Source organism: Stenella coeruleoalba (assembly GCF_951394435.1).
Source record: "Stenella coeruleoalba genome assembly, chromosome: 14".
NCBI lineage: Eukaryota > Metazoa > Chordata > Mammalia > Artiodactyla > Delphinidae > Stenella > Stenella coeruleoalba.
The window spans coordinates 62,823,384-62,841,293 of NC_137160.1; the positions used below are offsets into that span (position 1 = coordinate 62,823,384).

At 59.6% G+C, this 17,910-nt stretch overlaps 1 protein-coding gene across 5 annotated transcripts in view; it reads left to right on the forward strand.

Moving 5' to 3' along the window:
- Window positions 1-9,960, forward strand: part of TXNRD2 (thioredoxin reductase 2) — a 34,612-nt gene extending 24,652 nt beyond the window's left edge. For 3 of the 5 annotated variants that reach the window (XM_079942574.1, XM_079942569.1, XM_079942572.1), the window contains exons 12-18: window positions 3,509-3,645; window positions 5,917-6,012; window positions 6,249-6,341; window positions 7,672-7,743; window positions 7,825-7,922; window positions 8,769-8,987; window positions 9,838-9,960. In XM_079942574.1, coding sequence (XP_079798700.1) covers window positions 3,509-3,645; window positions 5,917-6,012; window positions 6,249-6,341; window positions 7,672-7,743; window positions 7,825-7,922; window positions 8,769-8,892 — 620 coding nt within the window. In that variant the 3' untranslated portion in view covers window positions 8,893-8,987; window positions 9,838-9,960. The remainder of the gene's footprint in view (window positions 1-3,508; window positions 3,646-5,916; window positions 6,013-6,248; window positions 6,342-7,671; window positions 7,744-7,824; window positions 7,923-8,768; window positions 8,988-9,837) is intronic. The other 2 variants (XM_079942570.1, XM_079942571.1) reach the window with 2 other exon arrangements.
- The last annotated feature ends 7,950 nt before the right edge of the window (window positions 9,961-17,910 follow it).

The window sequence follows — 17,910 nt, forward strand, 5'->3', positions numbered from 1 at the left end:
GTGCTGAGGAGCAAGTAGCCATGACCAGCTCGTGGTTCTCCCAGTGCGACCAGAGGAGGCTGGACTGGCTCAGCCGCATCGAGCGCTCTCGGGCGCAATGCTGCCCTGGGTGTCCTGGGCAGTCGGCGCTGGGAGGGAGGGCCATCCCAGCTTCGAGGCACCGGAGCTCACACAGTCCCCCCGAGGGACTCCGGCCAGCAGGCGAGGGGCAGCTCCAAGGGCAGGGTGTGTGGACATCGCCTCCAAGGAGGAAGCCAGGTGTCTGCTCGTACGTGGAGTTCTAGTGCTCTCGTCATTTGTAATAAGCACGGCAGCGAGTCACGTGGGTTTTAAGGAAGAAACTCTTTCAAGGGAAGAGAATCACGAGGATGCGTATAGATGAATGAAAAGGGCAGTATCGGACATTCTCAAGAGGAGATGCAGCTAATTTAACATGTGGCCAAAAAAACACCGAATTTTACTAGTAGTCAAAGAAGCGCAAATTCAATCCTCACAGTCCCCCCTCCACAGCCCTGCAAATGAGCAGAGCCCACTACCACTGAGGAGGGGGCAGCCCTGCCTGCGCCCCGAAGCCCCCCTGAGGGTGCCATCCTCATCCTGGGGGCCCACCAACCCTGTGCAGGGCGAGGAGCAGGCAGCCCACGTGCCGGACAGGGCAGTGTGTGACCGTGACATGCAGGGTGACCGGGACGGGCCTCCACCAATCGTGGGAGGAGCACTACCTGCACACAAGGTGCGAGGGAGGCAGTTGGAGGACGACGTGACTGTTGCCATGTAAGCCCAGCCTGGGCCTGAGCTGGCGCCCGAGCGACCAGCCACTGGGTAGCCCCCCGGACCCCACACCCGTTCTCCATCTTCCTCTGGGGCTCTGGGCCTGAGCTGAAAGGGAGGGCATGACCCCCTGCTCTGAGCATGAGGGGGCAGCGCGGCAGAGGGCGTGGGCCTGTCCCTCCCTGTGTGACCCCTGTCGAGGGCTTGCCCACCCCAGGCCTCACCCGCAAGGCCCAGCTTCCAAGCCCTGAGGTACCCGCGGCTGCCCCTGGGGCTTCGCCTGCTCCAGCCCCTCCTTTCCTTCACTCTTCATTCTGGAAGCGTCAGTGGAGTGCCTGCTGCATGCGGCCTGTTCTTCACTGTACTGCCCCCCACCCCCCATGAACCATCCATTTATTCTTTTTACCAGTGGCTTGGCTCACACATCCCACATACTTTCCAAGTTCATGTATGCAGAACGTCCTAAAAAATCCTGGCTTCAAAATGGACTGCAGAGGCCACCTAACTCCAGCATATGTTACCGTCTCCTGTTACTACTTTCAAATTTATCTTTATTTCTTTCGGGATCTGGGATATGGTTTGCTGGCATCTGCAAGGTGTGTAGTTACCATGGTTACCACAGGCGCAGGAGGAAGCACTCTTGACCTCCTGTGACCAGCCAGGAAGAGGTGCAAGGGAGAGCCTGGGACAGCATGGCCGGCGTCAGAGCAGCTGGTCCAAGTGCTGCCGGCTTTGCCCTCAGACTCTCCAGCCCCAGCCCAGAGTGTCACCGGGAGGCGCAGGGCCCGGGGACCTGGGGAGGAACCTGAGGACTGAGCTATGAGCCCCTGCATAAGGGACTGTCGCCCACTAAGCCCATGCCCTCCAGTCCTGACTGTGGGGCCAGCTCCCCCCTCTCTGGGAGCACAGTCCAGTCCCCTCCCAGGTGCCCATTGGGTCCCCAGGCACCTTGGCAGGATGCTGGGCAGGCGGCAGGTCCCACTCTGCACTCATGGGTCTCCATCAGGACCATAGGGCCAGTACTGGTGCCGTCAGAAGGTGGGACCCTCCTGGCCTTGCACTGCCCGTGTCCAATCTGACGGCGAAGGGCGCCAGCCCTCAGCCCCCGATTCCTGGGGCCGAGCCGAATGCAGAGGCCGGAGCCATCCGCTCAAGAAGCAGGCTTAGCTGAGCCTGTGTTTTGACTTCCCGCCAGGAGAGCAGCTGGAGACTTAAGGCTCCCCTCCCCGGGCTCCACCAGCCACCACCCGACCTCTGGGGCCTGAGCCATGGAAGCTGTGGGAACTGTGCCTTTGAAGCCATGCGTCCTGCCGTCAGGATCCCCCAGCCACGGTGACGGGGGCCACTCGCTGCCCCCCTGGGGTCGGGCAGGAAGAGTGGCCCTTGCCGCCCTGGCTCGACGAGGCCACATCATCTGAACTGGGAGAGAAAGGGTGGTGAGGCAGCTCAGCTGTGACGGGGCCCAGGCTGTGAGCACACGGAGCCGGCAGTGCCTGGCACTTCCCCTTCTGGCCTCTCGCCCAAGAGCAGGGTTCGTGCGCTGACTGCCTGCAGGGATGGGTGGGTGTGCAGTGCAGGCCCTGGAGGTCTCGGAGCTGGGGCTGCCCGGGGAGTGGGGGGGTGAGGTTGTGCGCACTGTCTGCCTCCTTTGGGTCAACTCGTGCGCCACGGGTGCTGGGGGAACGGCCGCTGCCAGATGTGGGGACACGAGGCCACAGCCTGGTGGCAGAGAGAGGTAAACCCACGTGGAGCACCGTCCTGCCTCGCACAAGCTGCAGGAGGGGTGTCATGGTGGGGGCGGAGGCCAGCCTGGGGGACCACGTGAGGACTCTGAGACACCCCTGCCGGGAAATGCACACAGGGGATGGGGCCCCAGTGTCTGTGAGGCCTGGGTCCTGTTTCCGACTTCCCCTTGGGCTGATGCTTTCAGAGGCTGCAAGGTCCTGTCGGGCTGAGCCTGCGGCCATGCTGATCCTTCCTGTCCATCACTCCACCATGTGGCCTGGGGTACCTGGCCCCGCGGAGTCTGGCCCCTTCCGCGGGGAGGGGCTTAGGGATCACAGTCTGGGGCTGGGGGCACATCGCCCTTGGTTGCTGCTGCTTCTACACCGTTTCTGTGGTCAGAGCCAGGAGCCTTGTATTTTTAAAAAATCATGAATTTCCAATTCAAAGTTGACGTTACGGAGTTTGAACCATCCTCTTTGAGTGACACGTAGGACCTGTTAGTATCTTCACTTGTGGGGACGTGACCCTCGGAGGTACAGTTCCAATGTGGGTTCGCAGGGTCTCCCGAGTTGTCTTTCCACGTGTTCTGTTACAATAGGCCCCTTTGTTTTAGGTTGTTTACAGGTTATAGGGATTTTTTTCCACGTTTAATTTTACTTTTTGAATATGTATACGTATAAACTGTGTATATGATTTAAAGAAACAAAATTGTATCATAGGATGTGTTTAGGAGGGTCTTGTTGCTGACTCTCCATCCACCCCATTTCCTCCCCATTCCTGCTCCGTCCTTTCATTGAGTCTCTATGCAGGTGTTTGTGTGTGCACATGTATACACACGTGTGTGTGTACGTACATACATGTGTGAGCGCGTGTTTGAGGCCCTTGGCACTGTTGGTGCTTGATGTCTTACCAATTCTAAGTGGACATTCTGAGAAGGGTTTTAAATAAAACAAGGAATCTCGGTCAGAACCACTAATGAAAACCTCCCAGCCTTGCTCTTTGTGTCCTTCAGGCCGAGTTCCAGAAACCAGAGGTCTGAATTTGGAGAAGGCTGGTGTGCGTACCAACCCCAACACTCAGAAGATCCTGGTTGATGCCCAGGAAGCCACCTCCGTTCCCCACATCTATGCCATCGGAGACGTGGCGGAGGTACGGCCTGCGCCACTGCCTGCCCCCACCCCGTCCCCCGACCCTGTACCCCTGCCTTGTGGCTCACACGGGCTCTGCGCTGAGCCCCAGGAGGACTTGGCATCACCCCCGCCTCCATGCTCCTCCTCTCTGTGGACGGGTGGGCGGACAAGGGGGCACCGTCCACAGATCCTGCCGTGAAGCTCCTCACGGGTCAGCTCTGAGGGATGGTGTCTGTTTGCACACCATGGAGTGGCCTCGACCTCCTGGCCTCGGTTTACCTCTGATCTTGGGCAGTCCGGACCCCCATGAGCCCGGCTTGGGAGGCATCTGTCAGTGGCCCCCCCTTAAGGGCCCAGAAACACCGGGGGCTGCTCAGCTATGAGCCCTGGCGCCTCAGGATCGGTCGGCCTGTCCTGCACACGTGCATCGCGTCCCGAGGAGGGCAGCCAGGGCAGGGTCCCAATCATAGGCTGGGCCCCCAGACCTAGCAGGCCTCTCCACGGTGCCGCCACAAAGCGCCACGAACTGGGTGGTCAGAACAGCAGAATTTGTTCCTTCCTGTTCTGGAGGCCCAAAACCCGAGGTCAAGGCATCAGGGCTGTGCTCCCTCCTCTGGGGAGGACCCTCCTCACCAGGTCCAGCTTCTGAGGCCCCGGGTATCTTCACAAGCATCTCCTCTGGGGCCTGCCTGTCCCTGGATTTAGGGCCACCTGAATCCAGGCTGACTTCATGTCAATCCTCACTTTAATTATCCCTGCGAAGACCCCAACTTCCCAGGAGGGCACAGTCTGAGGTACTGGGGGGATATGAGTTTGGGGGTGCTGTGAAACCCACCGTGGTGTTAGTTTATGTTTATTCTTCACACATTGAGCACCAGGCATTTTTCTGGGTTCTGGGGTCACTGCAGGAACAGACAGAAGTCCCAGCCCTCGTGGAGGTGATGTTCTGTCACAGTCACAGATGACAAGCAAAAGAGCTATTTCAGGTGTCAGGAGATGCTCAGTGTGGGGGTCAGAAAGGCGGCAGTCGTCATCGATGCTGTGGGACCGCCCCTCCCTCAGCCTCCCCAGCCTCTGCTGCAGCTTGTGATAGGTGGGGGGCTTCCAGAGAGCCTGGCACACACGTGGAGATGGGGCAGGGGGCGCGGGGAGGCCATGCACGGCTGGGCCTCCCTTTGTTCCTGAAGGGCCAGCCTGCTCATCTGGAGACAGTCTGTCCTGCACTACAGCCTGGCCCCGGTGTCCCCATTGTACCAGAGGGGCCGCCCCCGCCGTGGCCAGCGCTCAGATGGGAGCCAGTTGGCTGCCGCTTGAGCCTCAAGCCCCCCATGAACCCAGGCTCATGAGATGCTGTGTCGGAAACAGCCCCCTGTGTCGCGACCACGGGGACAGCCCGCTGGGTGCGTCAGAGCTCCAGCCGCTCCCCCCGCTGGGTCATCTGGCCACCTAGTCGACCCATTGGTGTGGACGAGGCTTCATGCTTGCTCACTGCCCTGGGGACCTGGCTGCTTAGCTGGGCAGTGCTGTGTCTTAAAACACTCAGCCTGCTCCCTCAGAAAGGTCACTCTGAGCAGCAAGAAGCGTTAACCCCCAGGGGTCTGGCGAGGGGAAGCCGTGCTTCAGGGAGACCTCGTGTGCCATGTGGGCTGTGTCCCCGTTAGTCAGTTAGTCAGGCCGGTGGAATGCACGGGCTGCCTACACAGCTTTATCGCTGCCGATCTCCATTCATTTCTGGAATGTCAAACAACATCTGCATTTCCTGCTGCTGCAGGGGTGATTGGCAGCCAGCCCCAGGCTGATGCGTGTGGGGACACGGGGCTGTGCCACCCCCTGCTCCCCGGCAGGACACACCCTGGGGCAGAGGCCTCCATGAAACGGCGTCCGATCTGGGCTCGGTAATGGGCTTGACGTGCCAGACAAGCTGCGTGTCGGAGCCCACTGCTGCTCCCAGGGCCCGTCTTAGCCCGAATCCGTTAGTGCGAATGGGTAAATGGTGGTTGGGTCCCTTTTGAGCTTTGTTGTGGGGGCAGCTCTGCAAAGGCACTGACGTGAAGAAGGGGTCCTGAGAGAAGTCACAAGTGGGTACGGGCGGCGTGGCCAGGCTTGTTAGCGGCTCACCCCCTTTTCCAGGGAAGGGGCCGTGACCACAGCTGTCTCCCCCCTGAGCAGGACAGAGGGGAGCATGCGGGGACAAGTAGAGGCAAAATGCGTCTGGGGGAGACGCCCCACTGGGAAGGTGGTACCCCCACTGAGGGTCAAGCTGAAGTAACCCTGTGCTCCCACCTCCCAGGGACGGCCAGAGCTGACGCCCACGGCTATCATGGCCGGGAGGCTCTTAGCCCAGCGGCTCTGCAGTCGGTCCTCAGACCTGATGGACTATGACAACGTGAGTGCCCCTCCTCTTCAGACGCCACTTCCAGCCTGTGGGAGCTGCAGCTCGTTCTGGGGGTGCACGTGTGTCTGTGCATGCGAGCATGTGCGTGTGCGTGTGCACCTGTGTGTGAGGTGCAGCCCGGGAACAAGAGAGGGGGTTGCCTGTCCAGGGACTAGCCTGCAACTACCGCTCTCGGTGTACCCCAGTGGGGTCTTCGCTCTGGTGCCTAATCCCGGCCCACCCTCCAGGTCCCCACGACGGTCTTCACACCGCTGGAGTATGGCTGTGTGGGGCTGTCAGAGGAGGAGGCCGTGGCTCGCCATGGAGAGGAGCGTGTGGAGGTGAGTCAGGGCCCCAGGGAGGGGGCTGCCAGGACACAGGCCTGTGTGGCCCTCCACCCCATCATGGCTGCCCCCCACAGAGGCCTGCGGCAAGCGGGAGTGTTGGCGTCCTGCTTCCTGGGGCCTGCAGCTTAGCAGGGCGGGGCGTGGGGCCCGGAACGATGGCTGTGATGGGCTGGCGGTGCTGGCGGGCAGCCCCGGGAATGACGGGGCCTTTGGGCTGCGGCCCACCTCAGGGGGGTGCGTGTCTGCCTTGACCTGAAAGGCTCCTCCTGCCCTCCGACCTCTGCTCGCCTCCACCCCTGCCCTTCTGCCCCCGCCTGGCCCTGTGCCTCCTCCACGAGTCTGGTCCTCGTGGGCCTCTGTCAGCCCAGACCCAGGCACCCACCCCGGAGGGAGGGGTTTCTCTGGGGTCTGCCTGGTGGGCTGTGGGTGCTGTGGCAGCTTGCAGGCGGGCTGGGAGAAACCGGACCCACGTGGCCACCAGAGCGGCCTGGGGCCCTTTGGGAATGAGCGCCCCGGGCTCCAGTGCCTGCCCTGCATCCCTGCGCCCTGGTTCCCTCCATCAACGGCACTTTATTTGCTATTTTTGTTCGATTCATCACAAGTGCCCTGGGACATGTGTCCGTGGCATTCCATGATGTTGTTTTATGTTTCACAATGTTGAATGGCCAAATGCCCTTTGTTTGTTTTCTTTTCAATTCTGTCTTCGTTAGAACAATATTCTCTGAAGCTGCATTAATTAATAATGGCTGTGCAGCACATGTGAGGGCTCTGCTCATTTTTTACTCGGCCGCAGCCCCGAATGCGCTATCGGCCCTTCTCAGGCGCTGAAAGCCTTTGTCCAGCAGCTCCGGTGGGGGCCGCGCCCGCCCCGCCTGCTGGCTCGAGTGAGGGCCCGGCAAGAACCGAGGTGCCCGAGGGAGGCCAGACGGGCGGCCGGGCCCTCCTTCCACTGCCTGCGGTTGCCCCGTCCGTTCTCTGCAGCGTCCACCTGGGCTGTGCTCCTGGGCGGTGCCGGTGCCTGCACTGAGCCTCGGGCTCTGGGGCAAGTCAGAGGGTGGCCAGTCTGGCACCCGTTCCGCTGCTGTAGTTCTTGGGGGTCTTGGGCCTGGTGGGAGAGCGTCTGTCTGCAGGCTGCCGTGCCGGGAGGAGAGGGGTGCCTCCGAGGCCAGCCGAGCCTTGTCCTTGCCCCAGACCACAACCTGCAGGCTGAGCGGGCAGTTCCGGCCCACCCCCCACTGTGCCCACAGCCTGTCGAGCTGTAAAATGCCCCCGGGGCTTAGTTTGCTGCAGCCGCTGACCCAGGAATCCATGTCTTGTCACCCAGGTTTATCACGCGTATTATAAACCACTGGAGTTTGTGGTGCCTGAACGGGATGCGTCCCAGTGTTACATAAAGGTGAGCATCCCCGTGGGCCTGGCCGGGATGAGAGAGAGCCCCCACGGCCGCGCACGCCCCTGCTGACCGTGTGCCTTTCAGATGGTGTGTCTGCGGGAGCCCCCACAGCTGGTGCTGGGCCTGCACTTCCTTGGCCCCAATGCTGGCGAAGTTACTCAAGGATTTGCTCTGGGGATCAAGTAAGTCCACAGGAATGTGGGCCGTTACGTGACACTCAGGCTGGGGTCCCCCGAAAGTCAGCGGCACCGCTGTTGGAAGTCTGCCACATCAGGGTCACTCATGGTCATGTTTTCAGAGAGTGTCTGCCCAATGGGACGGGTCCGGTCGGTCACCTGAGAGGTGGCCATGTCCATCTCTGGCCGGGCCAACCGGGGGGAACAGGCTCATGTCCCCAGCCAGGCCTGAGGGGCACAGTAGGTCTTCTCTGCTCAGAATGAGGGTTGGGGGCTGAGTGCCCAGTCAGTCAGGAGCAGGGCCTCGGCATCAAGTGTGCTGGGAGGGCCTCCCGGGGGGTACGTGTCCTGTGGGGCTGGTCCCAGCTGCAGGCTGTGCATGGCGGGGCCCCGGGGCCCATGCTGTGGAAGCTCTGGTGGGGGTGGGTTTCTGGGTATGAAGAGGCCAGGCAGCTGGTGAGGGGCTGTCAGAGGCAGGAGGGCTGGGGTGAAGCAGAGGGAGGGGGCTGAACTCAGAGAGGAGGGCGAGTGGGCCTGTGCCTGGTGGGCTGGGGGCAGCAGGAGGCCAGGCCAGGCAGGTGGGAGGTGGGCCCCAAGGTGGGGCTGCCTGGCTGCTGCAGGCTCGGGGTGTTTGCTCCAAGGGAGGTGGGGCGGGGCCAGCATAGGTGTTGGCAGGTGTTCCTGGCTGCCAGCTGGAGAAGACAGGAGGGGGGCCAGGGCTGGGGGATGGTGAGGAGACCGTGACCTCCCAACTCTCCCCCGTGTGCTACCACCTGAGGATGGAGGCGGGGGGACTGGAACACGCCTCCCTGCACTGACTCGTCCCCCGAATCCCCTGTCCCCGGCGTGCAGGTGTGGGGCCTCCTACCAGCAGGTGATGCGGACGGTGGGCATCCACCCAACCTGTGCCGAGGAGGTGGCCAAGCTGCGCATCTCCAAGCGCTCGGGCCTGGACCCCACCGTGACCGGCTGCTGAGGCTAAGCGGCCATCCCTAGACCCAGGGTGCTCAGCATGACTTCTGCCCCCACGGCCAGGCTCAGCAGAGGCTCAGAGCCAGGTACGCATGCCAGGTAGGTCCTATGTTTAAGGGGAGTAGGGTGCCACTGTGAATTGCTCTCCAGGTGCAGGAGAAGCTGCACCTGCCGAGAGGGCCCCACCCCCCACAGGGCACTCCAGACCCCAGCCGGTTGCTGCTGCTCCTCATGTACAGGCGGTGTCTGGGGGCCGGGGTCACCCCGTAGCGCCTGTCCTGGGGGCGGGGGGGTTGGGGACTCAGGGTGTGGAATGCTCAGTGGGCCTCCCTACCACCTGCCCCGCTCAGAACAGCCCAGCTCCTTTCTCTATTGCCCAGAAGGTGGAGACGCAGGCTCGTGCTCAGAGCCACCCGCAGTCTGGTTCTGTTAGACTTTGCAAAGCCGGGCTGAGTGGGCTGCCAGAAGCCCCGGGGTGTGATGTTTGTCCTGAGACTCATCTAGGAGGAAATAAGCAAGTCCCTGCCTGACCCCAGCCAAGGGGATGCCTGTGGTTGGGGCCTTTCCACCTGTCAGCCTGAGAGGGGCAACCCGTGGCCGTCGGCTCCTCCTGGGTTGGGGTCCCGAGGGCCCCGGGGGACTGTGGACAGAGCAGTGGGCACCCACGGGATGCCCACAGGTGGGCGTGAGGGGCCAAGCCACGGCAGAGGATCAGTGGGCCAGGCCCAGAGCCTCTCCTGGGGCACCCAGGGCACTGGCTCCTCCACACCTCCTGGACAGGGCTGCCTCTGATGAGCTTTCTCATTTCAGGGTGTTTCTAACAGTTATGCACGACCTGGTGGGGCAGGGCCACCCCTTGGCTGGTTTCTTCTCTGTCCCCCGAGAGTCCCTGTGTGCGGGCGGGTGTGGGGACGTGGGGCCACCCCATGCTGACCCCCATCCTCGGCAGGCAGGATGCTGGAGGCCGAGCCCAGGTGAGCCTCGCCCCTGCCCAGTGCATCTGGACCAACGCCGAGCACCCTGCAGGGATGGCCCAGGCCTGCATCTCGCACCCCCGCCCATGCCAGATGATGACGACTTGCTCAGAAACCCCCCGCGGGCTGCCCACGTCTGAGTTCACTGGCGTTTCCAGGGCACAAATAAAGAGGGTGTTTTCCGGAAGTGTGCCCTGCCCATGATGTCCCCGACGCACCCGGGGTGGCCGCCCATCCGTCACCATAGGGAATCCCTTCCGAGTCATACTGTGCTGGGGTCAGCGTGCGGGGGCTCCCCATCACCCCGCCCCGGAGGACCCTGCCTTTCCTCCTGGAGCAGAGCCTCCTGGGAACGCAGGCTGTGTTCCAGAGCCACCTGCCAGTGTCATGGCCGGTGACAGGAGTGGGATGGTGCTGAGGCCCTGTCCCCCGAATGTTCCGCTTTCCCGGGCCCCATCCAGCTTGTCGGCTGGGCTCAGGCTAATCCCGCACATGGAGGCTGACGGGGAGGGAGGCCCCCAGCACCTGTCAGTCACCGCGGAGAGGTGGCGCTGACAGTGACGGGCAGGGCCCGGTATTGTACTGGGGCTTTAGCGGCGGTTAATCTCGTGTCTTCCCAAAGAAAACATCACTTAGTCTGCCGCCCGGGAGCCCTGGGTGGGACCCTGCTTGTCAGCGAACAAAGGAATGTCTTTGCGCCTTAATGGGCCTGCGGGAACTCAGACGCCGCTCGCGTGAAGCGTGTGCAGCGGCCCTCAGACGCCCCATTGAGACGCCAAGTGCCGGGAGGGGCCAGGCCTCTTGACAAATGCAGCGCGATCAGCCGTGTCCCATTTAACGCCCGGCTGGTGGCCCCACGAGGAGGTTCCCTCTGCGCTGGGCATGGCCTCCCAGCCTTGGAGGCAGGGGGCGGGCTTTGCGGGGTCAGCTGACCGGGATGGAAGGGGGGCCCTGGACACTGGGATGGCCGCATGGGGCCAAAAGGGACCTGACGCGGCCTCACGGCTTACTGTGATGCCGGGTGATGCAGTCGGGCTGGGAGCCCCACGTACCTGACAGGCGGCCGCCCCATGTCAGTGCCCCTGCAGCCCCTTTCCCAGGGCAGCCTCGATCCAGCTGTGCCTGCGACATCCTCTCTCTGGCCAGTTCACGCAGCCTGTGTGGCCACCGAAGGGAGAACAAAGCCCCCACGGTGCTCGGGAGAGCCCTGGGGCGCCACCAGTGTGGAGGCCCCTCCCCCACGCGGGGCTCACCCCCTCCCTGTCCCAGGCAGGGGCCTGGCCCTGTTCCCAAACATCAGGAGCCACAAAGGGCCCGGCCATGTCCCCCATCCCCCTGCCCTGGGGGCTCCAGTGGGGTGGTGTGTGCAGACCCAGGCTTCCCTCGCTGACCCCCAGTCCCCTGCCCTGCACTTGGGGAGGCACCTGCTGTACTCTTGGGTCTCAGGCCGGAGCTGGGCACAGGGCATTCTGTCCTGCTTGTGTGTCCCTCGGGCTTGCCTGGCTCCAGGTTCGCTCACTGCGTGGCCTGAGACCCCTCCCTGGGCAAAGCCCGGCTCCAATCCCTCCTCCCAGGGAGCATAGGGAGGGGCCAGAACCCCACAGGCCAGGTGCTCTCCACCTGGGCCCAGGGCCGCCTCCTGCACCTTGGCATGTTTTTATGGTGCAATGAAAATATGACTTTAATTCCTCAGATTGTTCTGTGTAACCTACAATGACCCCGCGATGTCCTGCACTCATCTGTGGCTGCGAGTTGTGCAGTGACGTGGGGGAGCTGCCGCTGGGGCCAGCCCACCCCTCCCCTGCCTCTCCCTCCGTTGGGAAGCCCTCTGCCGCCACCCCAGTCCTCTCCCAGCCCCCTGAGGTGCTGTCCCCGAGGTCCTGGGCCCCCAGGGAGACGGATACACAGGGGAGGGTGACCAGTCCTCAAGGGCTGGGCTGAGGGCTACACACCCTCCGCAGGCCGTGGGTGCCCCCCAGCATCCCACAGCCGTGTGGTGACCCCCAGTGTTGCTGGGTGGGTAGCAGGGAACACCCACCCCACACATGCCTCAGCCATAGTTTCACGCGGCGGCAGGCCTGGCTGAGTAGGTGACCGCCAGGTCCAGCCAGGGGTCCTCCAGGCGGAGTTGCCCTGTGAGAAACAGCCATTGTCAGGTGGTGCCCATAGGTTGGGGCATCTGTCCTGTGGCCACAAGCCAGGCAACAGCTCAGAGACGTGGCTGGTGTCCTGGCCTGAAGCAGGCCCTCACCCACCACTCACTGCCTGACGCTGAGCTTCCAGGAGCTGCCGCGGTGCAGGTGGCCCAGGGCCCTGCAAGAGGGACGCCGTGAGTAGGCTGGGCAGTGCGCTTGTCCAGAGGCCCAGGGCCACCAGGCTGAATGACTGAGCCCTGTGGACCCTGTTCAGGCTCTGGGCGCCCGGCCCACCCCAGTCAGGGCACCGCCCACAGTGAGGCCTCAGTGCCCCACACTCACATCACTCACGGAAGCATCTGGTTCTTATGAGTCCACCATGAGAGGCTCCTCCGTGCTGGCCGGGTCTAGGCCAGGCCACCAAGAGCCCCAGGCTGCCCCCACTCATCCCTGAGCCCCTCTGGGAGCCCAGGGCCCCTGGCTGCCCTCACCTGAGCCATGGCCTCTTCCTGCCCAGCTTGACCAAGCCTGCCCTGACCTCCACTGCCCACCTCCTTTCTGGTCAGCGCCCACCGGTCCTGCTCGGTCCACCCTTGGGTCCTAGTCCGGGTGCACGTGGGGGGACGCTGTGGGCCAGTCACTGCCAGAAACAGGTTGGGAGATGCCCCCACACACCCCCGGGGCAAACAAGCCCAGCAGGGTGCCTGGGCCCGAGGTGGCCACATCACAAACAGCCCCATGAGTGTCCCCTGCCCTGTCTCTGCTGTAGTGCCAAGGTCCCACAGCACATCCCTCTGCTGGCCCAGTCCTGTCGGGAAGCATCTTTGGTGGAAGTGATGCCTGATCCCGATGGCCACAGATGGCATCCCCTTGGGCGGGTGCCATGGTGCCTGGGGACAGTAGCTGGGTTGTCCGCCCCGAGTAGCCAGGGTCCGGCAGGAGACCCGCTCCTGCTGACACATCGGATCTTTTGGGCAACACTGGGAGGGAGAAGACTGTTTTATAGATGCTGCTTCTTGGTCTGCAGGAGCTCGGCCTCAGGACAGGTGGGCTGTGGCCTTCAGACCTGGGTCTGACGTCTGTGGGGGGAAGCACAGCCTAGTCTGCCCCGAGGCAGACTCCTGCTCTCCCCGTTTGCTCTCCCCAGGCCCACTCCTCCCCATTGGCCGGCCCTCCCTGCGGCCCAGCTCCTGGAGATCTCTCGGGTTTCTGGGCCTGCCCCGAGGGCTCTGGGAACCCTGCACGTCCTGGGCCCCAGCCAAGCACCTGTGCCTTCCCAGGGCCAGCAGAGCATCTTAGAGCTGAGCCCGCCTAATCCCAGCCAAACGTGGCTTATGGTGCTCGGGTGTCCCTAATCCTGAAACCCAAGCCCGGGTCCCAGCAGCCATACCAGCACCGTCCAAGTGGGCAGCAGGAGGACCACCTCCCTCTGCGTGCCTGTTGTTTGGAGCTGACCCCCACTGGGGACAGGGCACCCGCAGGGTGAACACCCAATCCTGACGAACGCAGGTGAGCTCAGGAACCACCGAGCCCTCACTGCCTGGCTGGTCCTGCTCCAGCCTTGCCCCCGGGCTGCCCAGCGGCGACAGCAGAAGCAAACAGGAGAGGCAGGCCTGGCTAAAGCCTTGAGACTCTGGCCTCTAGGGTTTCATGGGACAGTGATGCAGCCTGCAGTTCCATGAAATTAAGTTTGTTGGGGTTTTATTTTCTTAATAAATTTGGGATCTTTATGGCATAAATCTGATGATCAAGTAACACCAAAAGCTTGGGAATAAAGTAGAACCATGAGCAACAGGCACTGTGGCCTTGTTACGTAGCAGCTGGGGGTCAGGAGCCTGCAGGGCCCAGCTCCCTGCCTGGCCGCCAGCCACTGACCCGGCCAGGGCTCCAGGCACTGGGCATGGCCCCCCACAGGCCCCCTTTTCATAATTAGGTTATCGAGGCATGCAGCCCATGATGGCAAGAATGGCTAGTGGCCCCTGATGGTCTTAGTATCTTTGAAGAATTTTCATACCCATAAGTTCCCCCAAAGCAGATGTAAGTGGCTCCTGAGCTACCAGGGTCAAGATGTGGGACAGAACAGGAGGCAATCGAAGCAACATCTGGACGTGTCTTCTTTGGGCCCCCACCTGACAAGTGAGAAGACTGATGCCCAGACCCCCAGGTGCCCCGTGGGGCATGAAGGTGCAGCCAGGCCCCTGCCTGTGGGAGAGGGTGGATGGGAGGCGAGCCCTCTGCGGCCTCAAAGGCGCATTGTCCTGCCCCGGTGGCTGGAACTGGGCCGGGTGATTATAATAATAACGTCCTGACGCTCAGCAAGCGGTTGGGTTTCCATAGCTCAGGGAGTATCTGGTTTTCAAAGGGGAGACATTGTACAAGTGGAGTGTTGTTCACATCAGCCGTTCTCTGCAGGTCAGAGGCCCGCCCGGCGCCTGCCTCCTCCCAGAGGTGCATGCCTGGGCACACCGGGCGAGGAACTGCACCGGGAGGCCCTCCCCACCTGCCCTACAGGGCTGCGAGGACCAGGTCCTGCTGCGGGGAGGCAGAGAGTGGGATCACTTCCCCCACGGCACTCGCCTGGCCCTTAAGCCTTTGCCAGGCTGTGCCTCCAACCTTCTGCCTGGCCAGCCCCCCTCCTTGGTTATGATTCAGTGCAAGGCTCTCCCTCCAGGAAGCCTTCCTGGAATGGTGTTTCTCTCTTGCCCTGAAGGAGCCTCCCTTCCTCGTGTCTCTGTCCCCAGCATGGTGCCTGGTGTGTAGTAGGTGCTCGAGGCACAGCTGTTGATGAACCTGGGTGTGAAGCCTTTACGTTGTGTTTTCCATCCTGACAGGTCCGAGGAGCCTGCTCTGCAAGGTCTGAGCTCCACACACCGTGTGTCCGTGGAAAGGGGTGCAGCTCAGAGCTGACCTGACTTCCTGCAGCTTTCCTCCTCCAGCTCTCATGTGCCAGGGCCACACAGGGGAGCAGGAGGCCAGGTCTGCTCCAAGTGTTCCACTAGGTGCTGTGTGTCTTAATACAGGCAGGCATAGCTGGATTGGTGCTATTGGAGACAGATGTACAGGGGGCAGAGGGGCTGGTCTGGGTGGTGTCTGAGCAGCTTGTATAAAGCTAACTTTTTTGCAAATAAAAGTGATCAACTCCACACAAAATAGAAAAGATACTGTCTGAAGGCACTGAAGATCAACCAAAGCAATAAAAATCTAGAGGGAATCCAGCCACTGGAAAAAGAAATGTACTGAGTGAGATTTGCGTGTATATGCTTTTCCCCTGAGGGCCCTCCCTAGGGCAGGGCACCAGTGACCAGAATGGGAATAGGAAGCTGTAGTCCTGTTGGCTTGAGGTGCCAGAGAACAGCTGGGGTCAGCCAGAGCATCTGGAAATGAGGGAGAAAATCCCTGAAAACCTGCATGTAAACTCCCGTCAGATCCTTGGTTGATGACTGAACTGCTCGTGTGGGAGCGAGACTCAAGGAGGAGAGAGCAGAGATTTCAGTGATCATCCACTGCAGGGGGACAGAGAGTTTGGATCTCAAGTCCCACCAAGTCACAGGGGCTGTGCAAGCACTGTGGGCTTTCCCCTGAAACTACAGCAAGTCCACACCTTGCGAGAAAAAATTAGGTTCCAAGACTAATGGGTTTGTGTAGGACTAAAGGCAAAACTGCAACAGATCCACCCTCACAAAAATAAAACAATGCCTCCAAAAGTTCAAAGTGGAAGGCCTGATGAAACAAAGGCCAACACACTTCAGAAGATAACAGACTCCAAAGGCTCCACAAAATGCCATCAGTGTCCAGAACGCAACTAAAAATGACTAGATGTGTGAGGAACGTGGAAATGTGATTCCTAGCCAGGAGGAGAAAGCAGTTCCTAGAAACCAGCCCCAAGATGATCCAGATGTTGGAATTAAATTTTTTAAAAATAAATTTATTTATTTTTGGCTGCATTGGGTCTTTGTTGCTGTGCGCGGGTTTTCTCTAATTGCAGAGCAGGGGCTACTCTTTGTTGCGGTGTGCGGGCTTCTTATTGAGGTGGCTTCTCTTGTTGTGGAACATGGGCTCTAGGCATGTGGGCTTCAGTAGTTGTGGCATGCGGGCTCAGTGATTGTGGCTCACAGGCTCTAGAGTGCAGGCTCCGTAGCTGTGGAGCACGGGCTTAGTTGCATCGCAGCATGTGGGATCTTCCCAGACCAGGGCTTGAACCTGTGTCTGCTGCATTGGCAAGCGGATTCCAGGGAAGTCCCTGGAATTAAATATTAAAACAGCTTTTATAAATATAGGTAAGTCCTCAAGGGAAAAATTGGCCATAATGAATGACCACAGAGAATTTTAGCAGAGAAACGGAAATAGTCAAAGAGAACCAAATAGAAATTCTAAAACTGAAAAGTATAACAATAAATGAAAATGTAACTTGATGGACTTTAACGGATTTTAAGAACAGTTTGGAGATGGCAAAAGAAAGGGTCAATGATCTTGAAGACAAATAAATAAGAATTGTCCAATCAAAAGAATAGAGAGTAACAATAGAGGTAATATGGATCTGAGAGACCACAGTAGAAAGTCTAGGGACTTCCCTGGTGGTCCAGCAGTTAAGACTCCGAGCTCCCAGTGCAGGGGTCCAGATTCGATCCCTGGTCAGGGAACTAGATCCCACGTGCCACAACTAAGCGCCTGCATGCCGCAACTAAAAGATCCTGCACGCCGCAACGCACATCCTGCATGCAGCAACAAAGATCCCACGTGCTGCAACTAAGACCCGGCACAGCCAAATAAATAAATAATTATTTTTTTAAAAAAGAAATAAAGTTTAATATAATCGTGCTTCGGAGGGAGAAAAGAGAGAGAATGGGGCATAAAAAAAATTTGAAGAAATGATGACCTGAAATTTCATTAATTTTGGGTCAACTTATAGATCCAAGAATCCCAACAAATCTCAAGCAGTATAAACATAAAAACAAACAGCCAGGCAGGCAGGCATATCACAGTCAAGCTCTTGAAAATCAAAGACAAAGAGGAAACTGTGAGAACAGTTGGAGGAATAAGGACACATTACATGTGTCTGACTGCACATCGAAAAAATGAAGGTGAGAAGAAATGGAATGAAATCTACATTCAGAAAGAAAGCCAACCCAGAAATATTATTCAAAAATGAGGGAGAAATGAAGACACTTAGGTGACAGCTAGAGTGATTGCTTGCACTACAAGAACTAAGGTAGGAGTGACCAGAGCAAATTTGAACAAAGAAATGGCAGGAATGGTTCTGGGTTCTGCTGTCCACCAGCTGGCTCTAGGGACGGGCCCTGAGGAAGGTCCAGGGGCAAGCAGCACAGGCAGGCTTAACAGGCTGGCAGTCCTCAGGCAGCTGGCGTCACCTCTTGGGCTGCGTGTCCCTGTTTCCTTACTGCCCTAGCTCTGGGGAGCCACAGACCTGACACCAACCCTGAACACTTCAGAGCCTGACGACTGCCTCTGGGCCTCCCAGTTCAAACACACATCCAGGTCCAATAAGCACATGAAAAGATGCTCAACATCACTAGTCACTAGGGGAATGCAAATCAAAACCAAAAGGTACCACATCACGCCCATTAAGATGGCCATTATTTAAAAAAAAAAAAAAAAAAAGAAAGAAAAAGAAGAAAAGAACACCTGTTAGTGAAGATGTGGAGAAATTGGAACCCTTGTGCATTGCTGGCGGGAATGAAAACTCATGCAACCACTGTAGAAAATTTGGCAGTTCCTCAAAAAGTTAAACATAGCATTACCATATGACCCAGCAATTCCACTCCTAGGTACATACCCAAAACAATTGAAAGCAGGGACTCAAACAGATATTTGTATACCCACATTCACAGCAGCATCAGTCACAACAGCCAAAAGATGGGAGGAACCCAAGTGTCCACCAACAGATGAATGGAT